Here is a 25,145-nt window from a genome sequence, read left to right as displayed (position 1 = left end):
ATGTGAAGGGAAGACTGACAAGATAGGAAGGACTCAAAGTGATGAAGAGCTTTCTTTATAAGCCGAATGGAGGCCTTAATCCTTTATTCTGGAGGTACTCTAGGGAGCCACTGGAACGTGTTGGGGCAATGGGAAGCTGATCTTGAAAAAGGAGGTGTAGATGGGATAGAGTCGGAAGAGACTGTAGTCAGGAAAATCCACCAGAAAACTGTTTCAATCTTACAAAGTGAAGGGATGAGAGCCTGCCTGAGTTGGAGAGAAGGAGAGGATGGATGCAAAGGATGGTGTGAACACTGAATTGACAAGATTTGGCAAGACTGATTGTGTGATCTGAATGCAGGTGGAATTGTAAGTTTAGGATGAAGAAGGATTAATAGAAATAGAAGAAATACAGTTTGGGTCTGAACCATACAGGCTCTCGTGCTGAGTCCAAATATCCAATTTTAGATATCCTAGAAATAGTTGATAATACTACCCTGGGACCTAGGAGATATAGGTTAGGGCTGGATAAGAAGAGTTAGATTCATAATTAAACCCATAAGAGAGAGGAAAGGGTCTACCTAATCTGGGAGGACCTAGCTGTCTAGATGGAAAGGACTTCAGAAGCCATTTACTCCAACTCCTTCATTTTAAAGATGAGGAAACTAAAGGCCCAGGAAAATTAAAATGAAATGCCTTACATCTCACAAGTAGTCAATGTCAGGGGTGAGATTTGAACACAAAACCCTCTGACTTAAGAGCAAGGATTCTTTACTAATAGGAATAAGGGTGTCCATGGACATGACACCTCTCATATTTGGCCCCAACGAGGTTTGTAGAGTTTTTTGGGGGGATGGGGAAGGCATTTCATTTCTTCTCCCTCCTTATCTTTGGATTTGCCATGATATAAGCATTGAATGTAGAGGAGAGATGGAGAAGGAGATGGCAAACCACTACAGTATCTTTGCCAAAAAAAAACCAAACCAAACCAAAATGAGGCCATGAAGAGTTGGAAATGACTGAACAACAACATAGAGGAGAGAATGTTGTTCATAATTACCATTGTACTAAAATTTTCAATGAATAGACCTATTAGCCTCTCTTAAATTTCAGCTAGCCAAGTGTAAAGAAACACATAGAAATAGTTAATCTACCAACCATAAAGCATTTCTTAAATTCTTACAGGATACCAATTACTCTGCTGAGGTACAAAGAAAGGCAAAAGGCACAATTATTGTCCCTTTCTTAAAAGGGATTAAGGTACTAAGGTAAGAAGATGGGAGCACAGGAGAAAAATCACATAAAATAAGTTGAAATGCAAGGTAATCTTAGAGAGGAAAACTCAAGGGGAGAAATGGATGGCCTCCAACAGATAGTTGAGCCCTAAAAGAAGACAGGAGAGTGAAGAGAACATTCCAGGCATGAGGGACAGCCAGTACAAAGTCACAGAGGCAGGGGATGGAAATGCCATGTTCAAGTAAGATCTGGCAGCCTTGGTATTGCTGAGCCACCGAATGGGGAGAAAGTGATGTATTATTCCATGTTATCCACAATAGTAGCAGTATCTTGAACTTAAAACTTTTAATTAAACAGCTTATATTACTTCATATGCATCATCTTTATTTCCATCATCTTATTATAAACAGGGAAGCTCTTACTGTCTCTCGAAATTAAGTGACTTAATTAGCATCTCACTGGCCAAGCAGAGATTAGGAAGTGATGTATGTCTCTTACTTCTCAGTCTAATTATCTTACCTATAGACATGAAATAGGGGCAGTCTAGATGGATTTCTTACCTTTCTCTCTTCCTTCAGTCCATCTTGTATTTTAATGCTAGAATTTAGTCTGTGTTACCTTTAAACATGCCCCCAAGGATTAAGATGTAGCTGCAGAGATAATGATAGTTTAGAGCTAAAGCTATTTCCTGCTCTTCTTCAACCCTATTTGAACAATTCAACTGTGGCTTCAAATTCAAACCATGAGTTGTTCCTAAATCTGCACTTAAAAGGGTTATTAGGATTATTTTTTATTTTTAAAAAAAGTTCAAATGTATTTATTTTTGCTGAGGCAATTGGGATTAAGTGACTTGCCCAAGGTCACACAGCTAGGAAGTATTAAGTGTCTGAGGCCAGATGTGAACTCAGGTCTTCCTAACTTCAGAGCTAGTGCTCTATCCAATTACTTTTTACCTTTAAGTGACAGAAAAGGTCTGCTGTGGAAGTTGGGGCATACATTCAGAAAAGACAGGAAATAGCTGAAAGAGGAATTGCCTTTAACAATAGATGTAACGGATTGGCTCATTACTGGAGTCAGCTAGGTGGAGTGGTAGAAAGGGTGCTTTGGGATTTGCTGTCAAGAAGACCTGCGTTCAAATGTGACCTCAGTTTGTAATATAAAGATTATAATAGTATTCATATCTCAGTGTTGTGAGGACAAAAGGAGGTAATAGCTTTACAGTACTTTGAAGATTTCTAAGCACTACATGAATGCTAATTATTATCATTGTTATTATTGAACCAATCCTGCAGCTACGTTGGTAGTTTGGGAACTCTTGGAAAAGGCTGTCCCAATTTGGAAACTCTTGAAAAGTTCTTTTATTATTAGCTCCTTATTTTCCTGGTAGCTCCTATTCTATTGGGCTAAAGAGAAAAGAGTATTTCTAATTTGAAAAGGGCCTCAGGTTAACAGAGGTAACAATTATTTTTTTTCTTTACATATTATTGAGCTTGAATTAAATAACTTTTCCTGCTGGTGGATATTGATAATGATGATATTTTGAAACATAAAGACTCTTATTTCTCTATTGCTGCTATACAGAATGAATTCCTCTTGGTTAAAAGGGTAGGCATGGGCCAGTATTAGAAAAAACTAAAAGGGAGGCTGGGAGGTTGGGAGGGCCAAAGACTTAGTCTAATTCTGATGGTTCTTTTTCCTCAGGTCTGAAGACCATCGTAGGAGCCCTCATTCAGTCAGTCAAGAAGCTGTCTGACGTAATGATCTTAACCGTATTCTGCCTGAGTGTCTTTGCCTTGATTGGATTACAGTTGTTCATGGGCAACCTGCGGAACAAGTGTGTTGTGTGGCCCATTAATTTTAATGAGAGTTTCCTTGAAAATGGCACCAAAGGTTTTGACTGGGAAGAGTATATCAACAACAAAAGTAAGTATGCCCTTCTTTGTAGAAAGGGCACAGTCTTTTCCTGGCTTACATGGTCAGAAAATCTACTGGGATTGAAATATGAATGTTCCAAGAAGTGAGCCCCAAACTACAACAATGCATGTTATTGAAAGAATAAAAAAATAGAAGGAAGTCAAATACTAAGTAATTAATTTTAAAACAATAAAGAGTAGATATGAAACAGCAAAGAAGCAGGAGACAAAAATAGAATTGTGTGTGTGTGTGCGTGCGTGTGTGTGTGTGTGTGTGTGTGTGTGTATTTAAATGTATCTGCTATTAGATATTTTTACTTAATTGGGTTTTTTTTTTGGGGGGGAGAAAGGATTCAATCTGAGGTTGGATTTTTATACAAAGATTAAATGCACCAATAAAATGTTTTATCTGTTTTGGGGTTTTAAAATCTTTATTCATAAGAAGGGAACACCAGAGGATAGCCTTGCTAAGTTATCAGAATGTCTGTTCAGTAATCTATTCACAGCTAACAGAGATGACCTGGAGAGATTATCCAAATTAACTGTTTAAGAGGCAAATGGCAGCCAGACTTTACCAAGATAGTTATTCTTGTTTCCCCCCCGCCCCTTTAAAATATTCAAAGAACAAGGCTTTACATTTTCTCTTGAAAAATAAGAGTTGCTTTAAGATTTTTTTTCTTTAAGTTCTAAATTTGATTAGTGTCACATTCTCTCCACTACCATATTATCTATTGTAGATCGTCTATATTCTATTCACCTCACTGAAGTGCCGGCAAGGTTTTTATAAAGTGTTTTTATGAACTTTAAAGCACTATTTAAATGTGTATCTACTATTTTTAGGATCACAGGATCATATTATAGGTATTGCATGTTTTATTAGTGAGGGTTTTTTAAGGGCCAGAGAACAAGGAAGGTACCATATACTATGATACAACTGAGGAAGAAATGTGTCTAAAGAACCAATCATTCTTTGAGAATGTTTTCCCAGAGAGGGTAGCTTCATGACCCCTCCATTAAAGGATGGTCACTTCATTAGAAAGAACCCGTGTTGTAGAACGATATTGAGTTTTAAAAAATTAATTTATTAAACTAAAAGTACTATTTGATCATGTTAATAATAGACTAGTGCTGTTGACTGTTATTTGAGGTGCTACTACTTTTATTTGATGTACTTGTTATTTGATGTACTACTTTTCAAGAGAACTGGGAAAGCAGATTTATAAAGGAAAAAGTTAGTGATAGTGTAAGATAATGAGCAAGTCACTTAACCTTTGTTTATCTCAGTGTCCTCATCTGTAAAATGGAGATATAATAAAATCTTCCTTCCTGGGCTATTCTGAAAGTCAAATCAGATAATAATTATGATTTGCTTAAGCACAATGATTGGCAAATAATAGGTGCTTAATAAATGCTTGTTTCCTTCTTTCTTTGTTCTTATCTTAACCTTTCCTTTGAAAGTTTAGTTAGATTGACATATCCATAAGAAAGTAATGAGAAGGATACTTGAAGAGAATATTAGAGAAAGAATGACTCTTCTTTCAAAATAAGATACTTCTGTGATTAGTAGTCTTAGATGATACCTGGTACTAGGACAATGAAGAGGAAATAGATAATAGTGATAAAGGGACAGAAAGGAGCAATTTTTTTGTTGTTGAAGATAAGATGTTTTTAAAAATCTAAATATGCCTAATTCATTCTCTTTCTTTTCACATTTTTTTTTAGCAAATTTTTACACCATACCAGGCATGTTAGATCCTTTACTTTGTGGGAATAGTTCTGATGCTGGGTAAGTAACCCATTGGGATGTTTTCTCCTCCCTTAAAATAATTTATTTCATATTTGGTTGAAGATGGACAGTATTTTCATATACTCTTTCCTTTGTGTGGCCAAAAGAAAGAAAGCAAAAAGAAAAAGAAAAAAACATTGGATTCTTGATGGAAAGACCTGAACAGATTTTGGGGGTTTTATATTCTACCATTTACTTACCCTAATGATTTTATTTCCTCTTTTGTAAGATACTTGCTCTTACTAAATTGCAGACATGATGTGGGGAATTAGATAACTCATGAAAGTACTTTGTAAATTGTAAAGAACTAAAGAAATGTACCTGTTTAGTGTTTGTTCTCCTGTGATAAACGGAAGCCCTGGTATGAGGCAGATCCTTGTACAACCCTGGATTCTTGAAGGCTCTGCTGTGCCAGTGGGGCGTTGTAAGCACTATTGGATTTCACCATGCTAGCAAAGCTTTGGGAATGGTCCCAGCAATAAGCTGTTTCTACTTTTGGAGGCCAGTTCTGTATGTATAGGCCAACCATTTTGTGATGCATTTATTGGTCATGGCAGCTAGATGGTTCAATAGATAGGGTGCCAGAACTTGAGTCAGGAAGCCCTGAGTTCAAATCTGACCTCAGTCACTTAGTATTATAACCTTGAGTGAATTATTAAACCCCCTTTGCCACAGTTTCTTCATCTGTAAAATGAGCTAGTGAAAGGAATGGCAAACCTATCTAGTACCTTTGCCAGGAAAACCCCAAATGGGGTCACAAAGAGTAGGACATGACTGAAGTAACTGAAGGACACTACCATTACTACCCAAGAAATGGAGAAAAATATAAAATGGCTTGGTTTTCCTTGAGGGGCAAATAAGACAGAAAATAGGATTGGTTTTATTAAGCATCCAGAAAGAAACCTTATTATTTCATGCAACACTATTCAGTTTTTATGGTATTTGTCAATAGATTGCCATAGAAATAATTGCAACTTATATATTTATGTATTAATATTAGTTGCAAAGGATACGGAAATAAATTAACATATAATTTGATGCTCTGTGAGTTCATTATAAAGGTAGAGGTAAAGAAGGATGGTGAAAAATATTTCAGTAGTAAGAAATAGGAGATTTTACAAGAGTAGTAACTTTATTCAGTAACCTGCTTATTAATATCCTTGAAGGCATTAGATGAGGAACTGTAGGCTCATCTAAGGCATTCTTCCTGCTGATAGAAGAGGTCCAGGTCTAAGGTCACATTTAACCAGGGTCCTGTAGGAATGGTGAGCTCCTCTGAATGCTCCCCAGAGTTTAGCATAAGAACTGGCACTTAATAATTTAATAAATGCTTGTTGTCTGATTGTAAACATTGGGGTGATTGGACCAAGCTTCGGAGCCTTATAAATTAGATTGAAATTTTGATACAATTCATTAAGCGTTTATTAAATGACTTCTGTGGACAAGGTCCTTGAACTACGCCCTGGGAATTCAAGGAGGAAGAGAACAAAGGATACATACTCTGTACAAGTAATCTAGGCCAATGGAGGACAGCTCTGGCTGAGTTTCAAGGAGTCAACAAGCATTTATTATTTGCTTCCTATATGCCTGGCATGTGGTCACCCATATACAACCTGTGCTAGGATACAGTAACAAAACTGCCCTCAAGAATCTTACATTAGATTTGGAGAGACATGTGTGAGTACATTCAAGATATATACAAAATAAAGAAGATAATTCCAAAGGGCTGGGCACTTGGAGATCAGTTAAGCTCACATATCAGACATGGAGCTTGAAAAGAAACCAGAAATCCTCAGAGGCAGAAGTAAAGATGGAGTGCATTCCAGCCAACTATGGCCAGTGTAGCGACATGGGGGCTGGACATGGAAGATCATTCTGTGTGTAACCCAATAGGAACCAAATCAGTTCATCCATCTCCTTCTCTCTATTCACACAACCACTACTCTAATTCAAACCATCATCAGACCATGAGCAGAGAAGTCATATATAATCTGTCTGGAAGGACAAGTCAGAGCCATATTGTGAAGTGCTCTAAATGGTAAGCAGGGGAATTAGTATTTGACCCTGAAGTAATAGGAAGCCTTTAGAATTTATTGAAAAAGAGTATGATGTAGTCAGACTCATATTTTAGACTTTATGTTCCTAAAATATAAGGAATATTGCTTTAATAGCTCTGAAGAATGACAGAAAGGGGAGAGAGCAGGGGCAAGATAAATCAGGAGGCTATTGCAATATTTTGTAGGGTAGGAAGGGATGATGGTTTGAATTAGAGTAGTGGTTGTGTGAATAGAGAGAAGGAGATGGATGAGATGATGTGAAGGGGAAATAGATAAGGTTTGGCAGGTGATTGGATGTGTGGGGTAAGGGAAAGGAGAAGTTGAAAACGATTGTGAGGTTGTGTATGGGTGACCATAAGGATGATAGTCTCTTCAGCAGAAATGAAGAAGTTGGGAAGAAGGGGAAAGTTAACATGATCTGTTTTAGAGATGATGAGTTTACAGAATGTCCAGTTAAAAAGGTGGAATAGAACATTGATTTTGTGGGATTGAAGCTCAGGAAATAGACCAATCCTGGATATATAGATCTTAGAGTCATCTGTATAGAGATAAGTAAATCCCTAGGCATTGATGTAAGTGGGAGGTGAGGAGAGATGGAGAGAGAGAGTGTGTGCGCAAGGGATGTTCTCCAAGAAGTGAGGAAAGAGTTTATCTTATTTCAAACATGAATAGGGCAGAGGATTAGGAGAATAGAATGTTATATATGGGAAAGTTTGGGTGAAATGTAGAGTTTGTATTAAGGAGTAATATGATATCAGTTGGAGAAAGATTTTAAATGTCAAAGAAATGAGTATGTATCTTTTTCTAGAAATAGTAAGCAATACTTTGATTTTTTTTGAACAGGAAAATGACATGGTCAAACCTATGTAAGAAAAAAAGATGAAAGGCATACCTTTCTCTTCAACCTTGCTTTCCTTTCAATCAAAAATCCTGACTTGCAAATTACCTGCAAATAAATTGAATTTAAATGAGGGAGGGCTGGGTAAAATCACCAGCCCTCACTTTTTCCTCTGAAGCCATCTGAGTCAATTCAGAATTACAAAGATAGACAAAATCATTTGTTTGGTACAGTTTGTAAAATAGAATCCCTGTCTACCATAATCTAACAAAGAACCCTTCTAGAAGATCACACATTTCCCTAAATCTCCCAAGAGGAAAAATCAATGGATATCATATGAAACAGGTCTTTTTCCCTTAAAGAAAGAACCTGCTCTACTTTAAAAAAAAAAAAAAAATGATGTTCCCTCTCTTCTCTTTCAAAAGTAGAATCAGCTTTGCAGATTTTGGGAGGTCAGCATCTAGGGTTCAAAGGTTAAGGAAAAGAGGGGTTAAACTGATTAAGTCATTCAGTAGCAATAAGGTAGAAGATATGAATAGTCAGCTCAAAGGTTTCTTGCTCCAGTTGTAGCAGAAATGGCCCAAATACAATACTTATATCGTGTGTGTGTGTGTGTGTGTGTGTGTGTGTGTGTGTGTGTGTATATGTTTTGCAAATACAGGGGTCCTCAAACTATGGCTCGCGGGCCAAATGTGACAGCTGAGGGCGATTATCCTCCTCCCCCAGGGCTATGAAGTTTCTTTATTTAAAGGCTCACAAAACAAAATTTTTGTTTTTACTATAGTCTGGCCTTCCAACAGTCTGAGGGACAGTGAACTGGCCCTCTATTTAAAAAGTTTGAGGACCCCTGGAGAAGGATGTCATACAGATCTTGTCTGTATGTGCTGCCCCCTTGCTCAATGATCTATCAAAATGTGTCTTGACTTTAGCATTTAACTTATGAGCTCCTATATCTATAACAGCAGCTGCTATGGTTTAAAAAGTAGAAGGATTTTTTAAGGAGAGGGGAGAAGAAAGTCACACTTACAGGGCAGCAGGTGTTAGGGAAGTTCCTGAGGAAAAAGCTTCAAAACCCCAAGTAATAGGATAATGGATAGGTCCTGAACATTAGATTCCTGCCTTTCTTTTGTAGTCACTCGATTCTCTGTCTTCCTCAGTGTAGCTGACTGCCTAGCAATGGTATAAATATCTAATTTTGCTGATGGCTTAAAACTGAAGGAGCAACAATGTTTGTAGATGTTATTCAGAATTTACCTAAGATATATTCTTCTGGAAAAAGACATTTTAAGATGACCTGTGACCAAAGAGACTCCCTCTTAGTATCTGCATTGCAGCAGGCATTAGGGGATCTGTCAGCAATTCCAGGAGCAATCATCTAAGTGACTTATCTGAGACTATTAGCATCCCAACCATCTCACTACTGCTATAAACGTTAACGGGATAAAAGGTTATTAAGAATTTTTCTTTGTTTTTTCTTGGTTTTCACTCTGGCTTGGCATATTAAAACAAGGATTGAATTTAGTCAAACTGATCTGATATGTAGCAGAACTGAACCGCTCCTATGTTTATTGCTCTTCTGAGGTTTATGCTGTATGTATAGCTCAAAAGAGTATCCCCTATATTTTTAAAATACCCCACAAGTAGTCATCCAGCCTTTGCTTGAAGATCTCCAGAAAGAAGGAAACTACACATGAAATATCCAACCGTTGTTCCTATTTCTGTCTTTTGGGGTCAACAGAAATCCTTCATGATAGCTATTCAGATACTTGAAGCAAGCTACCATTCATTTCCCACCACCTCTCCCAAACCTTTTCTACTCCAAACTAAGTATCTCTAGTTCCTTCAATTTTCCCTCAAACATCATGGGGTTAAGTCCCTTCATCATTCTTATTGCTTTCTTCTGGGCATTCTCCAGTGTACCAATGCCTTTCTTAAACTGGTGCCAGGATTTTTGCTCAATACTCCATAATTTGATGATGATTTGTTGCTGGTTTTTGAGTGGTCTTTAGTTGAATGTATTGTAAATAGCATGTGATAATTTTTAAAAATTGAATTAAATTGAACAAGTTTAAAAGTTCCATCCTTTCCTTTTCTCTTTTCAGGCAATGTCCTGAAGGATACCTATGTATGAAAGCAGGAAGGAATCCAAATTATGGCTATACAAGCTTTGATACCTTCAGCTGGGCCTTTTTGGCATTGTTTCGCCTAATGACCCAGGATTATTGGGAAAACTTGTATCAGTTGGTGAGTAATGTTGTTTCCTTTGATGAGAGGTTCTATGTGACAGCACATTGGGTAGAGACATAGAGACATTCTCTGTGAGAATGTGATGAGAAATTTCAGGCAGGCTTGTAGGATTATATTTTCTAGCCAAAATAACCTGGTGATAGTTTGTTAATTTAAATCTGAGCCCTCAAGTTGTCACCTGTTTCTTGCAAACAAGCAGCAAGCATTTATTAAGCACTTATTATATACCAATAATAACAAGTTATAAAATAGCCATTGCCCTTAAGGAGCTTATAGTCTAATAAAGGATGACAAAACATAAAGGGATCTGAAAAGGAGAAGGAGGGGAGGTGTGAAGCTGCCCACCCAGTGCCACGGTAGGAAAGTCGGGAGTCAGAAGCACTTCTGGGGAGGGGAAGTAAGCATGGCCAGGTGGAGCTCTTCCCCAAAATGGAGGCCTTGAAAGGGAACTCACTGGTAGGAGAAGGGGGCCAATATGATAAAGAGATATTTCAGAATGAGGGTAGTCATGAATAAGAAGGCAGCTGAGTCATGATAGGAGAGTTGGGAGAATTAGAAGCCCAGTTGGGCAGAGAATGGCCAGCCCGTCCTGTCCCTAAAATGGTGGCCGGGGAAGAAGGTGCTTCACTGTGTATGGAAACACCATTTCAGCTGTTTACTGCATGGCCCAAGAATCATGCTAGGCCCATCCTCAGGCTTTTGTAATTGGGACTTTTAATTAATCAAAAAATATATTGAGCATCTCTTGTGTCCTCAAAAGGCACCATGTTAGGCACTGAGAGAGATTTTTAAAAATGAAATATAAACACTATATAAATAATAAGTATAATACATATTTCATGCTCTAAAGGGCCTTCATTTTGATTTTATTCAGCACTTTGGGAATATTCAGTTGTTGATGGAAGAAAGATAAATTTGTTTTCTACTGGGCCTCAGAATTTCTCTTTCAGATGATCTCTCTATAAATTAAGATGGCTGGAGTCACATGATCCAAGGCCAGAATGCTCTGATGCTGCATGGCTCGTAGCTTTGAGTTGCCTGGCCACTATGGGAGGGAAAAGGAGCATTTCTGCAATTGAAGATTCCAGCTCAGATTTGCATTTCTGACTGGTACTCAGAAGCCTGACTTGGATTTTCTGAGTGGTAACAAGTAAAGTAGTTCCCTGGAATTTAGCAGAAGGCCCTGCATGGCTGGGGGAAGGCACTCAGTATTTAGCACTCAGTGGTGCTAAAGTGAGAATTAAGTAGTGGTGTAGATAAGATTGGACACAGTGCTAAGGCAGGCCTAATCATTCCCTGTTGAGAAAAGGAGTTGTGTTCTTTGGGTCCCTCCCTGGCTGCTTGCTGCATGGGAGCAGGGGGAGGAAAAACTTGGTCAGAATGGATTAGAGCATCTTGGGATCACAGAGTCAGAGCTAGGAGAGTGTGCAATGATGATCCAGGGCAAAATGAGATATTATTTGACAGATCAGGAAAATATTCTCACTTGCTTCCCTGCTGGAGTCAATGTCTCACCAGTAAGTAGTTTTGTGCCCTAATGAGTAATGAGTGTGCTGCCCCTTTTTTCCAACTCTCTTTTCTGTGTTTTATTAAATTATATAAGGAAGTTACTGATTATAAGAGCAGGACCTTAGAGCAAAGATAGCTAGTAGATGGCCAAATTATGAATGTATATCAGCTTTTTATAGATTTTGGGCATCTACTTTTATGAAATCTATTTGCTGCTTATATTTTCTCTCCAATTTGTTTAGAATTATTTCTTCTTAAAAAAAATCCTTATAGAGGCAGCTGGATTATACAGTGGATATAGGGCACTAGGCCAGGAGTTAGGAAGCATTAAATTCAAATCCAACCTCAGATAATTAATTGCAATTTGCCTCAGTTTCCTCAATCGCAAAATTTGGATAATAATAGTACCTACCTCCCAGGATTGATCCTCAGATCAAATGAGATAATATTTATAAGAGCACTTAACACAGTATATGGCACATAATAAGCACTTAATAAATAGTTGTTTCCTTTTCTCCTATAATCAAAAACATTCATCTTGTCGCCAATAATTACAATACTTTACACCATTTATTAATCACCCCTGTGTTCAGAATGCTACATTAAGCAAAATGACTACTATAAATCAGTCCCTTCTTTCAAGGGGTTTACATTCTACTAGAGGACATAGCACTTATACATCTGTTCGATGTAGATCATCTTCCCTCTTCAGTTGGAATGAGTACATTATTCTGTTTCATCAAATTAATTTGGTAATTTTTAGGTTTGAATTTTCTTCAATCCTTTTATCAGGAGGAAACACACATTGTGTTATTATTTGTTACTGATTCAAGCTTAAGAAAACAACTCTAAATAAAGTCTCTCTGGCTTTTTTTTTTTTTAATTAACCTATGATTTTATCACTTTAAGGAGTCCTCAGGAAAGAGTTTCCTCTCCCAGCACAAGGGAAAGCACTTAGCAGCCCCTACTAGTTATAAAATAGCCTTTGCCCTTAAGGAGCTTATAGTCTAATAAAGGATGACAACACGTGTATGAGTCAATATAGTGAGTATGGATGTATCAAAGATGGGACTTGAATTTGGTTTTTCTTTAATCTGAGGCCAGCTTTCTATGACTATGCCCTATTTCCTGTCTCCTCTCTTTAAGTTAGTGATTATTTGAGGTGTTTTCATTCATATTTCCTAATAGCAAGAAAAGATGCTTTGATAGGGAATTACTTTATTCCTTTCTCCTTCCTCCATCTTGTGTTTTTTTCTGCCACTTTTTTCTTTCATTTGTTTGAAACACATAATATTAGAGCTTTTCAATTAACCACTACCCAAAACTTTTATCTAGCCACAGAAAGAGATCAACAAGCAAGCGGACCTGGGAATGTTTTTCTAGTGCTTTCAATTGATGCACATGACTTAGAAAATGATATTTATCTTTGCAGACTTTACGAGCAGCAGGAAAAACGTACATGATCTTCTTTGTCCTGGTTATCTTTGTGGGTTCCTTTTATTTGGTCAATCTTATCTTGGCTGTGGTGGCCATGGCCTATGAAGAGCAGAACCAGGCAACTTTGGAGGAGGCAGAGCAAAAGGAGGCAGAGTTCAAGGCAATGCTGGAACAATTAAAAAAGCAACAGGAAGAAGCTCAGGTTAGTACTGGGCCTCATGTCAGCAGTACATCCTTGAAGCTGTATCTCTGTCTCCCCAGTATAGTGCATTTGGGTCACTGGAGTGATGGAAATAACTGAGCTACTTTGTTTTTATTAATAACCAGATTGCTTCTTCTCAGATGATCCCCTGTTGTTTTGAGAAGGTAGGTGAGCTATTTATTAAGGATGCTTATATGGAAATACAACCCAGAATCCTTATCTTTTAAGATACTGTTCAAATGCTTTTAGAAATATTTGCCCAAGGTACAAAGCAAACTGAAGATTTTTTTAACTTTGGTCTCCCTGTCAAAGATACTTGTTTTCCTCTCCTTCCTCACTTGCTTAAAATCTTTAGTAGAGCAATTTCTATAAAATTGTAGATTCTAAATTGTGATATAAGAATGTAATAGAATACTATTGTTCTGTAAGAAATGAGGAATAGCTGAATTTCAGAAAAATCTGGAGAAACTTACACGAACTTATGCTGAGTGAAATGAACAGAACCAAGAGAACATTGTACACAGTCACAGCAAGATTATATGATGATCAACTACGATAGACGTTGAGGTTCTTCTCAGCAATACAATCAATGATCTAAGACAATTCCAAAAGGCACATGATACTATCCACACCCAAAGAAAAAACTATGGAGTCTGAATGAAAATTGAAGCATGCTGTTTTCACTTTTTCTTGTTTCTTCTTTCTCATGATTTCTCCCTTTTCTCGTTCTTCTTTTACAACATGTTTTAATATGTTTTAACATGATTGTATATGTGTAATCTATGTCAGATTGCTTGCTATCTTAGGGAGGGGGAACAAAAGAGCAAAAAGAGAGGGAGAAAGAAAAAAAAATAGAAATCAAAATCTTATAAAAAATAAATGTTGAAAACTATTTTACAGTGTAATTGGAAAAAATACTATCAAGTGGGAGGAAAAACCCAAAATTAAAAAAAAATTGTAGGTACACTCTTTAATTGCTACTGCTTACTTGTTCCTGATTTGATTTGGTTCCTGTGATTACTCCCACAGGCTGCTGCAATGGCCACTTCTGCTGGAACTGTGTCAGAAGATGCTATAGAAGAAGAAGGTGGAGGGAGGGGGTCTCGGAGCTCCTCTGAAATTTCCAAACTTAGTTCAAAGAGTGCCAAAGAGAGACGTAACAGGAGGAAGAAGAGGAAACAGAAGGAGCTCTCTGAAGGAGAAGAGAAAGGGGACAGTGAGAAGGTGTTTAAATCAGAGTCAGAAGATGGAATGAGGAGGAAGGCCTTTCGCCTACCAGACAACAGAATAGGCAGAAAATTTTCTATCATGAACCAGGTAGAGTACTTTTCTGCATAAGCCAAGAATGACTTTTAATGATTTATAAGCTCTCCATCAGTCCCCCTTCTTTCCCTTTTGCCTACATGTCCTCCAGCCTTCTCCCTGAATCCCTAGGGCTGCCTTCTGTACTGCACTCTGTTCTCAACTGTCCCTTTCTATAGTTTGTACCAAGAAGCTGAGTACTCTGAAATTAGAGATTAATTGAAATGGAACCAGGTGAAAAGAGAATTTATATAAAGAGCTCTATGTTAAGGATTGCCACAGCAGGTTAGTACAAGCTAGATGACCTAGACCTTTGCTTTTGGAGGCCAGAATCCTTTGTGTTGAGATGGAGAGTGGCAAAGATGGCTGGGTCTTGTTATTGTGAGGACATTATCCATAGAACCTATGCAGATATATCAGGTACAATAAAAGTAACTCTTAGCAGACTGAACTAAGTCTCCACACTGGGCAAGCAACATTCACATGAAGAAAGCATTCAGGGCAATGGCTAACCAGGAAACTAGACTTGGCCCATTTACATTTTAGATTTGTCAGTCACTTTTGTTAATGTGTACTGGCTAAGGAACTAGCCCCGTGGAAGGGGCAAACATTACATACTGGCTCTCAGAAACAATCTCAGTGTTAATAAAGACCCATAGAGACTAAGTTTTAGATCTTTGTTTCCTCTTTCCTTCTGTAGCTAGGACTAATTTGGAAACTACATTCTAGGAAAGAGGAAGAAGAGAAGAAGGCTTAGGAAATAATTCTGTGATTTCATTCAGCATTGGTAGATTTACTTCAATAACAATCAGATCATGCTCTCAGGCTGCTGGTTCTAAAAGGATTAGCTTTGCCCCAAATTTCTTAGAAGAGAATTTCTCTTCCTGTCTTCCATAGGCCGACTTACTTTTGTTTTGAACCCTGTATCATCATGATTAGAGAGAAGGAATAACAAGTCTTTTAAGTCATGAATCAAGTTCATTTGAACGTGACATTTGTTGATAGTTGCAGATATGTGCTATTACTGCAATCTCATATAGTAAGAAAAAGAAGGGACCTGAGCAGCCAACACATACACAAAAACAGAATCCCTACTGTTAAGCTAGCCAATAAGTGGTCACTCACCCCGTGTCTGAAGACCTGCAAGGAGAAAGAGACTCTATGGGTTGCTCATTCCACTTGGGGCTAGCCCTAGTTGTTATCAGGCTTTTCTTGGTATCAAACCTACATTTGCACCTCTGTAATTACTACCTGCTCTTCCCGGTTTTGCCAGCATAGCCATATAAAACATGCCTGATCTCTCTTTGACATGGTAGATTTTTAATTTACATTAAATCCTTCAAATACTTGAAGAAGCCCATCCACCTCTTTTCCTTGCCCAATTCCTTCAACCCATTAGCCTGTGGTGATTTACCTTCCCCAAACCACTGTAGAATCTGAATTGGAAAGTACTTTAGAAGCCCTCTAGTCTAATCCATACATATCAGAACAAAAATCCCCACTATTAGTGTCACCCAGTCTTTATTTGAAGACATCCAGCGAAGGGTGCCAGGTGACAAACTAGCCCCTGAGGAATCACACCCTACCTTGTGATAGCTCCAGTTAATGCAGAGATATTAAACACTCATTGCTCAAACCAGACTAAAATGCTGTTGGGAAATATTTAACAAAATAAATGTAAATACAGAAGATAAACAATCTTAGTATGTGATTTTCTAAGACAATATAGAGCTTCCAAGATCTTTATGTATATTTAATGGTCCCTGTTTCTATTTGAGTTTAATATCACTACTTTAATGGATAAAGGATCAATTGGCCTTGGATGGTCTTTAGCTTCTGCCAACACTGTCCAAAGGACTATAAGCAAATCTTTTACTCTGCAGTCTTAAGATGGCAAATTCTAGACAAATTACCACCTTGCTTCTTCAGGGGGGTTTCTACAACTGAGAGTATCCTAACCTGATAGAATTTTCTCTTTTCTCATCATTTCCTAGGAATATATGGTTCTCTTAGTAGCTTTTTTGACCCAGGCTTGACCCCATTTAAGTCAATCAGAAAACTGAAAAGTAGATTAGGAGAAACTTCCATCTCACTTGCTATCTTCTACTCTTTCCATTATACCAGATGATTGTTCTTCTTAGTATCACCTCAGGATAATTGCTAGTGTTTCTGTGGGCACAAATATCTCTTTTGAGTCAAATGGTTTTCTCTAGGCCATGACAGTTTTTTTCTGCTACAAAGAAATGCTGAAGTGTTTTAGACATTCTGATGCAGCAGAGGTTCCCCTTATGTAGCATTCTGTCCAGACTCGCTCTTTCTTCCTAGAATGACTCATTGTCAGGGTGCATTATATTTCTTCTCGAATGTTAGGATTCTGACCTCACCCCATTCTGGTCCCTTTTATGCTCAGAAATCATATCTAATTTGCTTTACCTTCTTTTTCTATTTTTTTGTGCATTCATTCGAGGTACAGTGAGTGTGTGTGTGCGTGTGTGTGTGTGCGTGTGTAAATCAAAACATTATTATAATTAAGAGAGCCATCTTTGGATCATTTAATGAGAGCCTTGGTACTGTGAAATTATAGAGGTGTTGCTAGCTTTTTGCTGCCAAAGCACTTATGATTAATGTATGTGTTTTAGCAGAAGGTGCCTTGATTGTCCCCTCGCTCACAAATAAAACTGGTCTTTTGACTGCATGAAAACATTCACTTCTTGATTTTCTCCCCTTAGAAATTATAGATTCATAGAGCACATAATTACCTGTGGTAACTTACTTTAGGAGTGCAGTAAGGTTATTTTTCTCTATCCTGGGACTTATGTTTTTTATGGTTTGGACTGGAGATTTGGAGAGACACAATGGAGTCCCAAAACATTGGAGAGAAAGGGCAAGTGGTCAAGTAGTTAGGCTTCTTGAAATCTCAAGCAGTATGTTTCAGATGCTGTAAACCTAGCCAACAGATCGTCATCCATCCCGTGCCTGAAGACCTGTAAGGAGAGAGGGTCCACCATCTCTGTGGGCTGCCCTGCACTTTGTGACTAGCCCTCATTATTATCAAACTTTTCTTGGTATCAAGCCTACATTTGCACCTTTGTAATTGCTACTTGCTCCTGCTGGTTCTGCCTACATGGCCATACAAAACATGTCTGATTCCTCTTTGACATGGTAGATCTTTAACTTATATTAAACCCTTCAAATATTAGAAGACGACACCTACCTATTTCTGAGTTCTTCTAAGGTGAGACATTTATCTAATCAAAAATAAAAAAGTAAAGTTTACTAGACTCAACAACTGGACTTGATTGCTTAAATCCATTTTTGAGTTGATGCATAGTCCTATCTAACTCATGACTTATTGTCACTTATAACATCATGGCTTCTTTAGGGGAAAATTAGAAAGCATTGCATAAATATAAGCTTCTGTTTTTATCATGAGTATTGTGCTCTACCCAACTGGGGATGGACCTAGGGAAAAGCATCATTTTTTACTGTGTCAGTTTTCCAGGGTAGAATAGGAAATCAATTTTCTTCAACTTGGATTTCTCATTTTCTGTCTTAACATCCTGATTAGAACCTGTAGCATACTTTGTGAAATAGGTCAGTAGCTTTCTTGCCAGTTCCTGTAGGACCAAGAATAATCTGTTTCATTAGTTATGGTACAATAATTTGCCTTAGCATTGTCCATCCTACAAAATATATGACATAGAAAAGAGGTAGTTAATATTTAATTATATACCTCAGTGTAAAGGAACATTGGTATAATGAAAAATCATGCATAACTATCCTACCAGAGCCATAATCTCCAGAGAAAAGGAACTTGCTATGAAAAATGGGACAAGGGTCCCAAACCATCTTATGAATTTTATGATAAACTCGTTTTTCAATAATCCACATTAAATGTTATCGGCATGTATGATTAAAAGTTGACAATGTATGGTCAGTCTTATGATAAACAATCACTTTTACAAAAGAGCTGTTTATAATTTTGTGGTTTCTTTGTTATTACTTCTCCTGATCAAAGTCATTGATTCCTTTCAGTTCATTTTAAGCAGCTTAGAAAGACCCAGAGTCTAGAAAGAACTGAACATCAGAGGCAAAGAGTTGTGAGTGTAGGAAACATTCCAGACAAAATGGATTAGATTAGAAGTCAAAAGTGTTGGGTAAAAATACAGTGGAGAAGAATACAAATTGGGACATTATTGGAAGGGTCCAAGACACAGAAGTGGAACCTTGTAGTAAGGTCCCTGTGAATGCTGGCAGGGATAGGACACTGGAGGGGGTATTTACTGACAGGGGGTAGAAGGCTGGAGAGGGTAGGGGGCTGCCTGCCCAATGGCCTCTGCTTTGTGTTCTGATGCTGGAGATCCCGACACACACACCCCTCACTCTTTCCCTCTTTGGCTCCCACAGTCGCTGCTCAGCATTCCGGGTTCCCCATTCCTTTCTCGCCACAACAGCAAGAGCAGCATCTTCAGCTTTAAGACCCCCGGCAGGTTCCGAGACCCTGGTTCGGAGAACGAGTTTGCTGATGATGAGCACAGCACAGTGGAGGAAAGCGAAGGTCGCCGAGACTCACTCTTCATCCCCATCCGGGCCCACGAGCGGCGCAGCAGCTACAGCGGCTACAGTGGCTACAGCCAGGGCAGCCGCTCCTCCCGCATCTTTCCCAGTCTGCGCCGCAGCATCAAACGTAACAGCACGGTGGACTGCAACGGAGTGGTGTCCCTCATCGGGGGGCCTGGACCCATGGCCCCAGGGCGACTTCTGCCTGAGGTGAAAATAGATAAGGCAGCTACCGATAACAGTGTAAGGAAGTAAATGGATAGACCCAGGCTAGGCATGGCCATCGCTCCCTTTCTCCCTCGTTTTCCAGGCCTTCCTCCCTGCCTGCCCTTTGTGTCTGTCTCTTTGTTTATCTGAGCCCTTCCGTCTCTATGTATTTCTCTGTTTTCCTTTTCTTCTCTTTTCTCTGTTTTCATCTCTCGAATTCACCCTTTCCATCCTCCTCTTCTTTTACTGGCCCATTATTTCCCTCCATTTTTCATCTCATCTGCCTTCCTATTCAACATTCTCTCTCCCTCCTTCCCTCCCCCTTTCTCCTCCCCCCCCTGTCACTCTCTCACTCTCTCTCTCTGTCTCTCTCCCCCTTTCCTTCCCTCTCTCCTTCCCTCTCTCCCTCCCTTTTTCCCTTCCTCCCTCTCTCTTTCTCTGACACTCTCTCTCTCTCTCTGTCTCTGTCTCTCTCTTTCTCTATCTTTCTCTTTGTCTCTGTCTCTCTCATCGTCTCCCCCATCATCCTACCCCAAACTTCACTTCTATCTTTGTTTTTCTACTTTCTGTTCTCTCTGATTGTCCTCTCTATAACTCCGTGTCTCTCTCTCTCTTTTTCTCTCACTTTCTCTCCTATTTCTTTCCCTTCTCCCCTTCTCCTTTCTCTCCCTCATCCTTTTTTCCCTTTCGTATCTTTTCTTTCTCTCCTTCTGTCTCTTTGCCTCTGTCTCTCCTCTTTATAACTGTGTGTCTCTCTCTTTTTCTGTCTCTCTCTGACTGTCTCTTTCTCTCTTCTATTTCTTTCCCCCCTCCTCCTCTCTTTTCTCTTCCCCATCCTTCTCTCTTCTCTCATCTTTTTTTCTCTCCTGTCTCTTTGTCCTGTCTGTCCTCTCTATAACTCTGTGTGTCTCTCTTTTTCTCTCTGACTCTCTCTTTCTTTCCTTCTATTTCTTTCCCTCCTCTCCTTCTCCTTTCTCTCCCACATCTGTTTTCCCCCTCTTACCTTTTTTTTTTCTCCTTCTGTCTCTTTATCCTCTATCTCTTCCCTCCATAACTCTGTCTCTCTTTGATGCTCTCTTTCTCTCCTATTTCTTTTCCTTCTCCCCCCTTTTTCTCATCCCATTCTTCTCTCTCCTCTCTTCTTTCTCTCCTCCATCTCCTTATCCTCTGTCTCTCCTCTCTATAACTCTGTGTATCTCTGTCTGAGTCTCTGTCTCTCTCCAGCTTCTCACATTTTTCCCTTTATTTGTGTGCCTGTCACTTTTAGTTCCTTCACTTGCTTTGACTGAATGCCTCTGGCCCAGCGGATGATGCTCTGATGGAATGAGATTGGGTTTGTCACAATAATGACAGAATCTGAACCAAATGAAAACTATCATTGCCTCTTCTTCCTGAACTAATTGTTTTGGACCTCCTAGGAAAACAGCTTGGAATTTAAAACTTCTCTTACCTTAAAAAAACAAAACAAAAAACAAAACAAAACTTTTTTTTAACTGCTTCATTAATTTTTACTAATTTTTAAGTCTTCTCCACAAGAATGAGCTAAGATATCTAAGGATGATTGAGTGTCATGTGGGAAGCCTGGAGAGAAAAGAGGACAAAAATAGAATGATCAGCATTAAACAGGGTTTTCAAAAAAGTTTGAAAGAGAAAAGATCCCAAAAGAGAAAAAAGTGGGGAGTTGGGAAAAAGTGAGGAATTGGGACAGGAACATATATCTGGAGAAAGGAGGGAAGGAAAACAGAAAATGAAGTATAATAGATGTTAGGCTGCAAAAAGAGTTACATGTACATACATAAAATCATCCATGAATGAGATTAAGCATATTTGTTGGAAAGTGGAAGCCATTTTTTTTCTGACTGGTTTTTCAATTCCAAGCTGTTTAATTTATTTTTTCAATTTTAAATTCTTGGCACCTAATTAGCCCTGGTTCCTTCCACTTCTTGCTTCCTGACTTTCCTCACTCCTCCCTCGGTTGGTATTAAATTCCTTCAAATAGCATGTCAGTGTACTTTATTCTAATACCTCAGTTCCCTCTAACATGGCATGGAGACACAGCTCCTCTAATTAGCATGATGCATGTGTATAGGGCAACTCAACTTATATGGATGGTTTCATATATAGGATAAACTTTTTATTTAAGTCAGCTCCATTATTTGGAATAAGTGGAGGCTCTGGCTTCCCAGCCTCCCCCACCCCACCTTTTTAACAAAATAGAATTATTGATGTAGAAGATAGTTGTTTTGTATGGTTGATCTTGAGAAATAAATTGTTACTTGATATGCCTAGGATCCCAGATAAATTAAGCAGTCAGTTTAAAAGAAAAACCTTTTTAATTGTCTTTTCAGTTCCATTTTTGGTTGGTTTTTATAAATTCTATATCTGTAGCTAAACTTTGAATTCCCAGATAAATAGGGTAACAAGTGAAGAAGCTGATAACAAAGAATAATATAGCTTTCAAAAATAGGAATTTCCTATGTTGAAAGGAGGTGGCAGGAGGGGAATCAAATTGAATTTTGGTGGCCAATAGGCCAGATTAGATTTAGTAATTTTCTTTTAAAGAGAAAAGTCTAGAAAGGAAAATGATCTCTGTTGTAAGAAGATACTTGAATCCCTGCTTGAAGGCATAGGAGCAGGTTTTAAAGCAGCATGTGCAATGTGTGATGTGGGCGTGAAATTGGGGAGTCAGTTTAGCAGATTCTTATGGAAGAGCCTTACTCTGCTAAGAGAGAAAGAAGGATGGCATTTGGCACAGACTGCTGAATCTGATGATGATGATGTCAGCAGTGTGGAGTGTCCGCTCAAACAGCAGTTAAATTCAGAATCAAGCAGGTGATCAGGACAGGGCTGGCATCCCCAAGTGCTTCCAATCCAGAAGAAAACTATTTTCAGATTAGATGTTAAAAGTTTGCTTTGCAGTGAGAATGATCAAATAACAGATCTGTTTCTTTGGATCAGGAAAACAAAATAATCATAACTTGGAAGAGTGAGATATTTGTATGTGAAGATAGGAGTGGTACCAGATTCTATTTGATATCCTCTTTGGCTAAAATTCAATAGGTAGCTTCAGAACTGATAATCCTGCAACTAAAGCTTGCCTTCCCTTTTCTTGATTATTTAGAATATATTCAAAATTTTATACTAGAGGTATAAAAGACTAGTTCAGAGACCACTAGTGATCCTCAAATTGATTCTTAAATATTAATCTTTTATAATATTGTATCATCTCTATTTTTATGGCAACTATATTTTTGTTCCTGGCATAAAGTAAGAATTATATTTAATAAAAATCAGGTATCATATCACTGATGTTTCATTCAATGCAGTGCCATGCTTTTAATTCATTTAGATAGCAAAATCAAAGAGGGGACCATCCTGTGCATAGCTAAGATGGAGTGGAAGTGTAGCTCATGGGAACTGATAATATTGAGGAACTGGAAATTTAGGGTACTTAGCAGTTGGGATGGAAACGAAAACTGAGCTGAATTTCCTGAGAAATGGGTGAAGATATCTTAGAGGTTAATATATAACTTCAAGTAGACTCTTTTTTTTCCCATTTTTTTAAATAATTTTTTTTTTTATTTACAAAACATATGCATGGGTAGTTTTTCAACATTGACCCTTACAAAACCTTCTGGTCCACAAGTAGACTCTTGATGGGGTAAATAAATTTGAATAGAGAGAACCTCAAAAGAGGAGATATTGCTGAATACTAGAAACAATGGGGTACAAGACATATTCCCATTCTTCCAGGACTAGATTGTTATTGAGGAACGGGGAAAAGGAGTAATGAGAGAAAGTGTAGTATAATCTGGGGAGTAGCCAGTTCTCTGTAAGTAGGTAGAAAGAGACAAGAAAGAAATCTAGCTTTGGAGAAGGAATTCCAAGGAACACAATGGAGGAGGCCAGAAGAGTCAAAGTGGGATAGGAAAGCAGTAGTATTGAGATTGGATGAGAGAATGGGAGATTGGCTTACATTTAAGCAACTAGCTATTCATCAACAGAGACTGAAAGGGGAAGAATTGATATGTTTGTTACTCAGAGTAGTTGTGTCTGAGTAGTATTCTTGTGAGACTGGATAAGAGGAAGATAGATATGCTTTATGGTGTTTTGTTTTGTTTTGTTTTGTTTTTGCAAGGGGCAAGTGCAGGATTGATGTGTCCCATTGCTACAGTGTCTCCTCAGTTCACACCAATTGATGAGGAAGCTACTTCAAGAATGGACTAGATGTAGGGGGAAGCTTCTAGAATTAAAATGTTGCTGTGGGTAATCTATTACATAATTAAATCATACACAGATCATCGACTGTTAGCTGTATGCAAACTTTCAGTCTTGACACTTAGACTAATTTAGACTAATTTATTCTGAATTGAAATATTAAAAAGTTGATGTCATCTATTTTACTTTTGGGTCTGGGGAAGTAAAGATTCCCTTTTTCAGGAAGTCACTTAGACAAAAATCTATGTTCTGGAGCTTTTTAGACTTTTAAAACCCAGGTCTGTTTAATTTTGGTGACCTGCTGAAGGCCTTTTTGTAGAAACATTAATTATCCAGATAGAATAACCTCCTTTATATTTCCTTAGAAACATTTTGCTTGTTAAATGCTTAAAACAATCTTTTTTTTTTAAGCCCCACTTGAAAAATCCATTTGCATAGATGTTCCCTATTATCAGAGGTAATGGAAGTTAAAGGAATTTAGATGATTAAAATCCATTGAAATTTTTTAAAAACTTCTTTCTGATAGTATGGCTTTCTTTCTCACCAAATCTAATGAGAAGTATTTAGGATAAAAATGCATTTCTTCAAATAACATTCTTTCAGCTCCCTTGCCTTTTCTGCAGTGAGTTGCTAGTTAACTGGGTGATGACTAACTAAAATATATTCTGTTAAAGAGAAGGTACCTGTATGACTTGTGAATTGGATTCCTTGAATAACCAAGAGTCAGGTGTTTATTTGATGGATTTAAAGATATAATTTGTCTTTTGGGTGGATCCCTTTAAAAGAGGATCCTTTTGAATGCAATCCCCTGAAGTCATGGGTAGCCCTCTAATTGGAGTCATGGCACTCAAATAGATTAGTTATTTACTAGTCCTGATCCTTGTAGAAAGAGGTTACTCTTCTGAGGTGCATCATAGGTGTCCAATATATAAAGTATTGTTTCACTTCCCACTTCAGAATTTCTGCAGAGGATTTAATAAGCTTTTTATGGACTTGATATCAGATAAGTGACTCAGTCCCCATTAGCTGCCTTAAGAGTAGAAAGACATAATTTGGTGGCTCGATCAGCATTTTTTCCCCTTTTCAGAAAAATTAGATCCATTGATTCCTAGACATAACCAAGAAAATAGTTATTCAGAGTATAGGAGGATTTATTCTAGTTAATTCTTATTATACCTGGCCTCCATAAAGGCGTCTTCTTTTTGTGTGTGTTTGTCTTATTCTGTGTGATTGATTAAATCACACATTTTGAGTGACCCACAATGGAAAACCATGAGGGTTTTATTCCTTTGATTTCTGAATTTCAAAATTTCCAGGCTTGATTGCCCCATTCATGAGTCTTATCTTTTCTGTCTTCACCTTAGAAGTCATAAGCCCCTTATGGAACTATAGTCTGAAAATTACAGTTATCATTGAGAAGGAGGGGGAAATATATACATACATATGTGTGTATATGTGTATGTGTGTATATGTGTATGTGTTACACACACACACACACACACACACACACACACACACAACAAGTGTTTAATACCTACTGTCTGCCAGACACTGTTCAAGATTCTAAGAATATAAATATAAAAGGGAAACAGTCCCTATCCTCAAGGAGCTTATATTCTCACAGAGTAGACAAAGTATACTTATACTGGTATAC

General features: G+C 38.0%; 1 protein-coding gene across 2 annotated transcripts in view; it reads left to right on the top strand.

The window, feature by feature from the left end:
- Positions 1 to 25,145, top strand: part of SCN8A (sodium voltage-gated channel alpha subunit 8) — a 211,587-nt gene that overhangs the window by 120,914 nt on the left and 65,528 nt on the right. For both annotated transcript variants that reach the window (XM_051963581.1, XM_051963580.1), the window contains 6 exons: positions 2,917 to 3,138; positions 4,851 to 4,914; positions 9,912 to 10,053; positions 12,998 to 13,204; positions 14,234 to 14,521; positions 18,914 to 19,276. In XM_051963581.1, coding sequence (XP_051819541.1) covers positions 2,917 to 3,138; positions 4,851 to 4,914; positions 9,912 to 10,053; positions 12,998 to 13,204; positions 14,234 to 14,521; positions 18,914 to 19,276 — 1,286 coding nt within the window. The remainder of the gene's footprint in view (positions 1 to 2,916; positions 3,139 to 4,850; positions 4,915 to 9,911; positions 10,054 to 12,997; positions 13,205 to 14,233; positions 14,522 to 18,913; positions 19,277 to 25,145) is intronic.

The sequence above is a fragment of the Antechinus flavipes genome, chromosome 5 (assembly GCF_016432865.1).
Source record: "Antechinus flavipes isolate AdamAnt ecotype Samford, QLD, Australia chromosome 5, AdamAnt_v2, whole genome shotgun sequence".
Lineage (NCBI taxonomy): Eukaryota > Metazoa > Chordata > Mammalia > Dasyuromorphia > Dasyuridae > Antechinus > Antechinus flavipes.
The sequence above is the reverse complement of the archived record's forward strand: the minus strand, read 5'-3'. Positions and strand labels throughout refer to the sequence as shown.